Below are 11,688 nucleotides of genomic sequence, written 5' to 3'. Positions count from 1 at the left end.
CTTCGACACGCTACCGTGCAGAGCTTGTTTCCTAGTTTCCCAATCGAAACAGACTACCGCAGCGGGAGCCAATCAGAAATAAGAGCCCAGCTGCCACCTGCTTATGTATGATGTAGCTTATGGGCGGACCTTTTCTGGGGATGGGGGTTCTGCTCGTCTTCCCGGCCAATAGAATCCGGCGAAAGAAAGAGTGAAGGCTGCCACTACCAATAGGCGGCGGGTCATCGTGTACCTGTCAATGTGCAAGCCACGGTCGGGGAAGCTCTGCTAGAGATGTGGTGTCTGAACAGGAGCGACCTTCGGGGATTGTTGTTGCTTCTCGCCGTCAGGTCAGCGTATTGTTTCTATCCCCGAGACCAGCTGGACGGCCGTCCTACTTTATGGCGCCAGGAAGGCTCGTGGAATCCTCGGGTGCGGAGGAGCTCGGGGAGCGGAGCGGAGTCCGGAACCGAGGATGGCACTTGTCCACAGCCCATGGCCTTTAGTGACGTCCTAGGAAAGGACACGTTCCTGGTGAGCGGGGGACAGGGCAAGGCTAATAGGAGCCCCAGGGTGTGATAGGGGGGACATGCCCTCATAATGGTGGGCTCCTCCACTGCCTAGGTGTGGTGATACCTTCCCCTTCTAATATGGGGAGCTCCACCCTGACTGGCAATCATTTAAAGGGCAGGTTACAGCTCACTGAGTTTTATCATTTAAGGCAACATTTATATTCTTTGTTTTAATTTTAAAAATTTTCCCTATATATATTATACACACACATTATATTGCCAAAAGTATTGGGACGCCTGCCTTTACACGAACATGAACTTTAATGGCATCCCAGTCTTAGTCTGTAGGGTTCAATATTGAGTTGGCCCACCCTTTGCAGCTATAACAGCTTCAACTCTTCTGGGAAGGCTGTCCACAAGGTTTAGGAGTGTGTCTATGGGAATGTTTGATCATTCTTCCAGAAGTGCATTTGTGAAGTCAGGCACTGATGTCAGATGAGATGTCCTGGCTCGCAGTCTCCACTCTAATTCATCACAAAGCTCTTCTATCGGGTTGAGGTTAGGACTCTGTGCAGGACAGTCAAGTTCCTCCACCCCAAACTCACTCATCCATGTTTTTATTGACCTTGCTTTGTGCACTTGTGCTCAGTCATGTTGGAACAGGAAGGGGACATCCCCAAACTGTTCCCACAAAGTTGGGAGCATGAAATTGTCCAAAATGTCTTGGTGTGCTGACGCCTTAAGAGTTCCCTTCACTGGAACTAAGGGGCCAAGTCCAACCTCTGAAAAACAACCACACACCATAACCCCCCCCCACCAAACTTTACACTTGGCACAATGCAGTCACACAAGTACTGTTCTGGCAACCGCCAAACCCAGACACGTCCATCAGATTGCCAGACAGAGAAGTTTGATTCATCATCCCAGAGAACACGTCTCCACTGCTCTAGAGTCCAGTGGCGGCGTACTTTACACCAGTGCATCCGATACTTTGCATTGCACTTGGTGATGTAAGGCTTGGATGCAGCCATGGAAACCCATTCCATGAAGCTCCCTACGCACTGTTTCTGTAGTCTGAAGGCCACACAGTTTGGAGGTCTTTAGCTACTGACTCTACAGACAGTTGGCAACTTCTGTGCGCTTCAGCATACGCTGACCCTGCTCTGTATCCAATGATTTGGAGGGGTGTCCCAATACTTTAAGCAATACCTATATCCTTCTTTTGGAGTCATCACCAGAGCACTGTAGAGGGATATGCTTTGTATATATTTCATGTCTGAGGTTTACAACCACTTTTGAATGTATACTTTTTTTTTATTGAGAAATAGGAGGTTTGGAGATGCTACTGTTAAGGGAATGATCAAGAGATGCCTTTCTTCAATGGACATATGAATTAAGGTGTTTAAAGTGATTGTAAAGGTTAAAATGTGTGTTTTTTTTTTTTTTTTTAGTGTAACGTGTTATACTCACCTGCTCTGTACAATGATTGTACACAGAGCAGACCCGATCCTCCTGTTCTTGGGTCCCTCGCTGGCACTGCTGCCCCTCCTCTTCTTGGTGTGACACCATAGGAAGCTACTTCCTACTGTGCAGGCTGAAGCAGAGAACCCCAACATAAGGATTACTCCACTGGAACTATTTGATGATATTCGGGTGTAGGTGGAGTAATCCTTGTGCTGCATTTCCCCGCAATTACATGCCCCGGTGGATTGGTATAGTAGTGAACTGAAGGTTGGGGCTGTAGTTTGATTGTTGGAATTTTTTTTTTTTTTTTTTTTTTTTTTAATTCCAGCAGAGAAGAGGTTACTCAGCAGTAGTCCTGTTCCTGTCCCCAGTTCCCTGCTGATTGCACAGAAAATACTGAAATGGCTGAGCAATCCACATTCAGATTGCTCTTCAGAGGGTACTTGACAAGGCAGTATCACCATCTGTTTAACCATCACAACAGCGCCCCCACCTGCATGCATTGCACATAAATGCAGAAAGCCCCCGTTCACTTGAATGGCCTTCTTTTGTGTCCTACTGGTGCCATTCACTGCCTTATTGGCACCCTCCTTTGCCCTACTGCTACTCCCTCCTTGGACCATCCAAAGGTGTTCCTGCTTTTTAGCAGTCCTATAGTGTATACTAACAAAAAAAAATTTCCACGTGCCCTTAAGTGTTTAGGTTTGGCTTGAAGAAAAGGTGGCAACCCTAGTCCTGTCCCACTGAGACATCGGATCAACCAACTAGCGCTTCTGCCAGCCTATCATAGAGGCAGACAGACCATAACCGCTCTGTCCACCTCTGGCATTGGAAACAGGAAGTGATGGGCATACATCACTTCCATTTTCCCACATGCAAACAGCGTCCTTTTTAAAAATGAAAAGCATTGATCACACTGATTTTTTTTTTTTTTTTTTTTTCTTTGAGGGAAGAGAAGGAATCTGGGGTTGTCTTGGCCCCAGATCTCTCCATAAAAAGTACCTGTCAGTATAAAAATAAATAATTACAAAAATCAACACACAAAGGCGAACCCCCATCAACACACAAAGGCGAACGCACGAGTTGGTCCTGCACGCATGTAAACCACGATCATCACAAACATGTATCACCATGAGCGTCATATTATGCACCCAACCTGTGTAAATCCAAAGTGGTAACCTGTAAAGGCTTTTAAAGCATCTCCTATGGATAGTAAAATTTACGTTGTTTGTTGCTGTCGGATGGGTTTGTGCGATTTTAAAGTGTGACATGATTGGTATCTATTTACTCGGTGTAACATCCTCTTCTATATTTTACCAAAAAATTGTGTTTTTTGTATTTTTTTTCGCATTAAAATTCAAATAGTGTTTTATTTTTAAATTGCATTTGGAAAAACCCCTGTGCAAATACGTAGTGACATAACAATTGCAACACCCACCAATTTATTCTCTAGGGCAGCCTTCAACCAGGGTGCCCAGGCACCGTGGGGTGCATTGAGGTTTCTTCAGAGGTGCCTTGGCAAAATTTCTAAAAATGTATTAAAACTTGTATACAAGCCTGCCTTTTTAGTTACACAAAGCCACAGGTTTTCATTGTGCACCATTATGACCTTCTAGCTGCCAGCGTCCTGACAACCAATGACATCATCAGTTGATAAGGAGGATGTCAACTGTGTGCACAGCATCCTAGCTGACCCTTCTCTGCCGCTCTCCATCAGTGCTGAGGACACATTTGCTCAGTGATGCAGAAAAACTGAGGGAGAACAGAAACATTGGAATACTAGTCAGTACCAGTGTGCAAAAGTGTACTTGCTTTGGAAAAATAAATCACCTCCAATGTTGGGTGTTCTATGTGTGTAGATATTGCTATAAACTCTTAGAATAGTTTTTCACATTTTAGAATAGAGTGCCCTTTTAAAATTGTAGACAGTCTTCAGGCACCCTATTTTAGAATGGGGTGCCTGAAGACTATCCATAATTTTAAAGGCTGCCTCTGGATTGTCCATTATTTTAAAGGGTGCCTTGACCGAAAAAAGGTTGAGAAACACTGCTCTAGGGCCTCCGCTTTAAGAAAAAAAAATGGGGGTTCTAGCAAAAAATAAACATGCAAAATTTAAGTTGCTAAACATCTTTGCCTAATAAAAAATAAATAAATAGAAATCAACCTTTTTTATATTTTCCATCCTGGCAATTTATTTATTTATTTTTTTTTAAATCAGGACAAGTAGATTGGGACCCTGATGTAGTCCCTTTGGCAAGTAGTTTTTTTTTTTTTTTTATCTCCAAACCCCTGCTTTACAACCAGTTTAAAAATATGTGAGCCCTCACCTTTTAAAATAGAAATGTAAGGCAAAATGTCTGTGTATTGTCCTATAAACCATGGGTGTCTAAACTTTTGACTTTCCTGGGCCACATAGGAAGAATAGGAATTGTCTTGGGCCACACATAAAATACACTAATAAGGATAGCTAATGGGAAGAAACAATCAGGTAGCTTGGACATTTAAAGCAGAGCTCCACCCAAAAGGGGGTAGTTCTATTTTAGGGCCTCTTACAAAATGGCACCTTTTTTGGGGAGGGGTGAGTGGGTTTTTACCGGTACCAGCTCTTCTGGTCAGACCACATAGGTGATCCGAGTGGAAGTTCTCCTTCCCCCTCCCTCCCCACAATCTTCTGGAAAACGTCACAGGTTTCCGAAGACTGCAGGACCATTCACAAAGTGCACCGCGGCTAGTGCATGCGCAGTGGGCATCTGGCTGTGAAGCCATAAGCTGTTACAACTGGGTGCCCACCATTGAGATGCTGGGGACAGAAAACTGATGGAAAGAATGGCTTGGGTGAGCACATTGCTGGATCCTGGGACAGGTGAGTGTCTATTAAAAGTCAGCAGCTGCAGTTTTTGTAGCTGTTGACTTTTAATAAACACAAATGACTGGAGCTCCTCCTTAATATTCACTGATAAAGATAATGGGGTTTATTTACTAAAACTGGAGAGTGCAAACTCTGGTGCAGCTGTGCTTAGAAACCAGTCGGCCTCCAGATTTTGTCAAAGCTTAATTGAACAGGCTGAAGTTAGAAGCCGATTGGCCATCATGCACAGTGCACCAGTTTTAGCAAATCGCCTCACTGTATCTTTTTTTTTTTTTTGTAAATTTTATTACAAAAGTATTAGACGTAATAGACGGCAACATAAAACTAGTGCAATATTTGATACTGTTTTTGACAAACTAACACACCAATATCTGGTCTAATGGATATAGAAGCAGTTCTCAAGGTGCTCATCGGACATTTTGGTTCTAATTTTGCCCTTTTGTGTGCTTCATATTTGAAAATCGTTGCTCTTAAATATAGGAGCTGCCTAAAACTGATGACGTGAATAAGGTATGATTATGAAGAGTGGGAGATATTTCTTTGGGAAGATAAAACTTGTAAAAGTCCAGTAAAGAGACACTGTCAAATTTTTAGACTGCATGTGTACTAAGTGTGGGGGAAAAAAAAAAATCATAATTTTTAAGTGTACGATTTTGTGTTGGCCTGGATTCATAGCCATCTTGGGTTACACGAGAGAAAAGTAAAAGAAAACTGTAATTATAATTTTTGTTAAGAATGATCACATGTTCTCAGCGGCCTTAGGAGCTTAGAGAGGTGGGGGTAGAGACTGCAGGGGGTATGTCTGCAAAAGACTGAGAAATAGCAGTTCATTGATCTTTCCCATGAAGTGCTGTTCAGAGTGGGTGCGCCAGCAGAAGTCTGACCACTGATGTACAGGCAAGATGTGCTCCCAAGTAGAATACAAAGAAAACTGACCATGCTGAGATGGGTTTGCTCTCATGCCTAATGTCCGTTTGAAGTAGTAAAGCAGAGGGACAGGCAGGATCACCACTGTGGAGCACCATGGTAGTTCATTGAAGCTTCCTGTTAGAATATCTGCTTTCCCGTTCGGCATAAGCAATCTACTGATTGCTGCTGCAATGCTCTCCAGACTCTTGTAGATAAAAATAATGCACTTTTTTTTTAACCTGCAAAAAAAATGTGCATTTATTATTTTTGTCTAAAAGGTGAACATGTCCTTTTAAGCTGTCTATACACAGATAGAATTTAGTCCAAAATTTTTCATTTAAGACTGTTAATTTTGATTTTCTAATTGTTGTTTGGGGTCAAATTGATGATCATTTTTCATGACTGTGATGACAGAATCCAACCAAGAATGTGGTTTTTGTTCAGGAAATTACATTCACTTCAAAACTGAATGTTAAGAGTAAACAAAATTGGAGTAACATTTGTCCAGTCATGACTGTAGAAAGAAGTTTCGTACAAATGTTTGAAAATCCACTGTATCCAGTGCATAGCATGCCTAAAGTAGAACTAAATCCATCTATTTAAGGCCTTATTCACACCATACATGCAGAAAAACTGATGGAAACTGACGCACAGATTTCACTTGCAGAGAAATCAGATTTCTGCACGTGATACTAGTGGTGTGATGTGAACAGGGAGCATAGAGAAGAACTGATTTTGCTGTGCCCTTGCAGAAGGCGTGCAGAAAAACTGATATCTCTGCACACTGGTGTGAATGAAGCTTACCGTATTTTTCGCCATATAAGATGCTCCGGAATATAAGACGCACCCAATTTTAAAGGAGGAAAATCTAGAAAAAAAAGATTCTGAACCCAATACTGTAGTAAAATATTTTATATCAACTGTATAAAGTTAACGGCAGTTTAAGAACAATTTTATGCCAACCATGTAACATATTAAGAACTATCTTTACTCTCATTAACAGTCAGTAAAGTCAGTAAACAGTGAAAGTAACAAAAATAAGGCTGTAATGTTTTTATTCGAACCCCAATAATTCCTCTTCTTCGCTGCTATCAGAAATGAGGAAGGACAGATCCACGCAGTCATTGTCATCATTTTCTTCCTCACTGGTGTCAAATAAGACGTTGTCTTCTGTTCCATCCAAGGCATTACTAATGCCACACTTCTTGAATGATTTTACAACAATGTCCTCCTTCACGGAGTCCCATGACCTTTTAACCCATTCACACACTTGTGTAATAGTGGGCCTCTTCATCCGCCCAGTAGACGTCAGATCATGGTTCCCAGCTGCCATCCAGGTGTTCCACTCCTCTCACATCAGAACTTTGAACGGTTTGTTAATGGAAACGCCCAGAGGTTGCAGCTGGCTGGTAAGACCACCAGGAATCACAGCTATTTGGGTCTTAACTTAAAGTTCTTTTTAGTAGTTTCCCTAAAGTGCGCTCTGAACTGGTCAAGCTCCAACAAGGAAGATTTCTTCAGAAGCCCTCCAGGACATTTGGACCACACTTTGTCAATCCACAGCCTCATGCCATTTTCGTCCATCCACCCTTTATCATGAACGTGCACGACGACTCCCCGTGGAATCGTTTCTTTTGGGAATGTTTTCCTTTTAAAGATCAACATCGGAGGCAGTTTGGTACCATCTGCACAGCAGGACAGCACAACCGTGTAGTGGGTTTTCTCATGCCCTGAAGTTTTTACGGTTATGGTTTTGGCTCCTTTGATATCTACGGTTCTGTTAGATGGCACATCAAACGTTAGCGGGACTTCATCCATGTTCCCAATCTGGCTAATTTCAAAGTTATTCTTCTTCCTCGCATCAATAACAAACTTATGAAAAGATAGAATCTTTGATTCGTATTCCTTTGGCATTTTTTGTGCAGATCTGGTTTTGGTGCGCATAGAAAGGCCAGATCTCTTCATAAATCTATAGCACCACGATGGTGATCCGATGAAATCCTGAATGCCTTTCTCCACAGCAATGCGTTTGGCCTCCATAGATTATCATTTTTGTTGAGACAGTCCATTTTGCCAGTGACGTGTGATCCACTCCTTCACTTCTACCTCTAATTCTGGCCACTTTGCAGTTGGTCCACGTAAGGTGTGCTTGCTTTTATCCAACTTTTGGAGCTGATCCTCCTGTTTCCTCCACTCTCATCATTTTCTCAGTTGGAGGTGGCCCGAAGTGTCTCTCCGCTGCTCTGTTTCCATGCTCCTTAGCAAATTTGATTACTTCCAACTTGAAAGCAGCTTTATATGCCAGTCTCTTCTGCTTAGACATCTTGAAAAGGAGGTACGGTAACGGTAATTTGCTGCAAGAAATCCAGAAATGAAAGAACTCACGGTTCGGATCGTTCCACGGATCAGGAGTCACGGATCGGATCTTTTTCGGATCAGTAAAAAAAAAACAAGACAAACATACCGGTACGTTTTGTCTTTTTGTTTAATACATCATCCACCATTGCCCCCACTCATCACTGTAAAGTCCACCATTGCCCCCCCACTCGTCTTCACCATCACTGTTCCAGTGCAACATTGCCCCCACATTAGTAATAGCCAGTAACATTGCCCCCAACATAGTAATAATAGCCAGTAACATTGCATTGCCCCGCGCCTCACCTGTTGTTGTAGATCCGCACTATGGTAGGATCCACGAGCAGAAGGGGTGATGACGTCAGCACGCACCGCCGGGTGTACTAAGATGGCCGACCACTCCAGAGATAGGCCAAAGCCGCGGCCTTTCCTACGGCCGTGGCCGCGCCTCACGGATTCTCTCTATTCGTCGTATAAGACGCACCAACTTTTCCCCCCCAGTTTTGGGGAAGAAAAAGTGCGTCTTATACGGCAAAAAATACGGTAACTATTTCCGAAAACCGTTACATTGAAGGCATGCCGCAATTGATAACTGTCAGTGTCTCAACTGAACTGGCGACATAGCTGATCACATGTGCAAGTTTTGCCTTTTAGTTTTACTTTAGATGTGGTGGATGCATTAGTTTTCTCTTTAGGAGCGTTTTTCCTTTTATTTTTACCTGGTGATAGAGTCAGTAACACACTTCCTATCTTAAACTGGCCATACGTGGATCGAAATTCGGACGGTCCCTGCTCAATCCGTGTGTGAGCTCCCCACTCACCAGCAGTTGATTAATTGACGGTATCCAATTTATGGTTGTCTCCACTCTATGGAGGAGCAATGTGTCCATCTTTGGACAGCAGCATTGTCAGCCTGGGTGAGGGTAGTGTTGTATGTAATATATTCACAATGGGCATACACTAAATGATCAATTTTTGTTTCAGAGTGATCTGTTCCAGTAGGAATAAATGATCTATAGTCGATAACCCATTTATTGGATGTGCCACACAAGGATCTCTACTTCCACCACTTAATCTGATTGATCAAAATAGAATCGTATTCATCAATGTATCTTAGGGCTGCCAATTAAACATTTTGAAAATATTCAGCCCTGGCTGATCGACTCCATTTGAGTCAATCTGATCATAATTGAGTCTTAATCGGAAGGGAAATTGCGGCTATTTGATAGTTTGCAGATGGGATTGTTTTGATCAAATTGGACATTGATCAGATTAGAAACAATCAAAGCATCATTAGACAAACTTGACTGACCGACTAAAGTGAAACTTTTTAATCGGTCACATCAGCACTTTTGCTCACCTGGTGTATATGACCAAAGCACTAAGTGAGGTCATATATAGCATGTGTCCCTTAGGTGGACTATGGTAGAATGGTTGTGATGTTCAGTGGGTCTGGGTCTCCTTTCACTGTCCTAGTTTTCCTCCTCCTAATTTCTTAGCCGTTGCCTTTTAAACAGCACAGTGTTGACATAGTGCAGCCTTGATGGTCATCTCACCATCATTTACTGAAGCTGTCAGGTGGCTGTTGTACCATACATGAGTTCACACCTCTGCATGTTACATTTGATTTGTTTGCCCAGCGCATTTTGCGTTTTTTGTACACGCAACTTTGATGCTTTTTTCTTTTTTTTTCCTTTTGTCAATAGGCAAGTATTGACTTTGATGCGACTTTGGATGGTATTTGATGCTACTTGAATGCCAGACAGTGTAAAGTTGCATCAAAGTCAATAGATTTCCCATTGGGAACCCCCCCCCCCAAAAGAAACATATAAAAAATGCACTTCTGATGCTTGTCCACTGAAGTCTATTGAACGAGGAAAAAAAAAAAAAGGTCCCTGACCCTTTCCAAAAACTAGGGAATTTTGGTGACTGATGCCTTTTGGCCTAAAACACCCCTATCGGCCTTGGGCCGATATGAAAATAGGTGCTGGAAATGAAGCTGCCACCACCCGGTGGTTCTCAGCCCTACCTGAAGGAAGGAAAGACGGTCTCCACTCATCTCTATGCCCTTGGAGGACCGGAGCGACATCATTACATCACTTCTGGCGCCTCGTAAACAAGTCATGTTGGTTTTTTTTTTTTTTTTTTTGCACTAGATCAATTACTTTTTTTAAAGCGGAATTCTACCCAAAAGGGGAAGTTTCGCTTTAGATTGGTCCCCCGCTCCCCATTAAGGACTGGCACCTTTGGGGAGCGGGGGGGAGGGGGGGCGTACCCGAATTTGACAGGTACTTCCCCCTGCGATTGCATTAGGCGATCGGAAATGGAAGTTGACAGGACCCAGAAGACGATGGAGCCATTCAGGAAGTACATGCGCAGTGGGCACCCCGGCTGTAAAGCCGCAAGCTGCCACAGCTAGGTGCCCACACTGAAGATGCCGGCGCCTGGAATACAGGATGGCCGGTGAACTGAGCTGCAGCGGGAGCAACGTTGGATCGTGGGACAGGCGAGTGGCTGTTTTTTTTAAAAGTCAGCAGCTACAGTTTTTGTAGCTGCTGACTTTTTTTTTTATTTTTTTTTACAGAGTGATCTCTCCATAAAGAGGACCTGAAACTGCTTATTTCTATCACAAGGGATGTTTGCATGCCTTCGGAGTAGGAATAAAAGTAATTAAAAAAAAAAAAAATGTTTAAAGTGCTCCGTGCTTGCGCGCAGTGGTGAACGCATATGTAGGCCACACCCACATATGTAATCTGTGTTCAAACCACACGTGAGGTATTGCTGCAAACGTTCTAGCAACAGCAATAATTCTAGCACTAGACCTCCACTAGACCTCCTCTGTAACTTTAACCATTAGCCGCCCGGCCAATGGCCGTTTGGCGGCTTCAGATGTGCTTCTCCACTCCGGGTGCACGCCATTTGGCGTGCTCCCGCACATGCGCCATTTGCGCTAATGCAGAGCGGCGCAGCAGTGCGATCTGTCACCGGCCGTGCACCTGGGACACGGCCGATGACAGATCCGAGTACCGGCTCCCGTTGCTGGTACCATGTGACCTGCTGTGACCAATCACAGCAGGTCACATGACAGTTGTATACAATGGATGGCTTCATTCATGATGCCATCCATTGTATACTAGTGCCTAGTTGTGAATGGTCACAGCTAATCACATGCACGTCATGTGATTAGCTGTGACCAAATCACAGCTAAGCACAAAAAAAAAAAAAAAAAAAAGCTGAATGAATCGATTTCATTCAGGTAAATGCTTGCTTATAGCAAAGTCATTCTTTGCTATAAGCAAATTGTGTAAAAAAAAAAAAAAAAAAAAAAAAAAAAAAAAAAAAAATACTGATCACTTCCCCAAAGTAGTACAATGTTACTATGGTAACATTGTACTACTTTGGTCATAGTAAAATATGAAAAAAATAAAAAAAAAGTAATAAAAAATTAAATATAATAAAAAAAAAAAACAAACAAAAAAAAAAAAAATATATATTTTTTTTTCATACTGTCACCAGTCAGTGTCCCTGTTCACCGCCATGCCAGTTATATGATGACGCTGTACTGCACTGGTGACAGTATGTAAAAAAAAAAAATTGTGA

General features: G+C 42.8%; 1 protein-coding gene across 1 annotated transcript in view; it reads left to right on the top strand.

The window, feature by feature from the left end:
• Positions 1-205: 205 nt before the first annotated feature.
• SORT1 (sortilin 1) overlaps positions 206-11,688 on the top strand; it is a 168,181-nt gene continuing 156,698 nt past the window's right edge. Inside the window, exon 1 of the mRNA XM_089681181.1 lies at positions 206-513. Within this exon, the coding sequence (XP_089537307.1) occupies positions 274-513 (240 nt within the window). The 5' untranslated portion in view covers positions 206-273. The remainder of the gene's footprint in view (positions 514-11,688) is intronic.

Source organism: Staurois parvus, unplaced genomic scaffold, assembly GCF_062004578.1.
Source record: "Staurois parvus isolate SC_StPar_1 unplaced genomic scaffold, SC_StPar_1.0 ptg000261l, whole genome shotgun sequence".
In the NCBI taxonomy this organism is placed as follows: domain Eukaryota; kingdom Metazoa; phylum Chordata; class Amphibia; order Anura; family Ranidae; genus Staurois; species Staurois parvus.
This window is presented reverse-complemented; position numbering and strand designations above follow the sequence as displayed.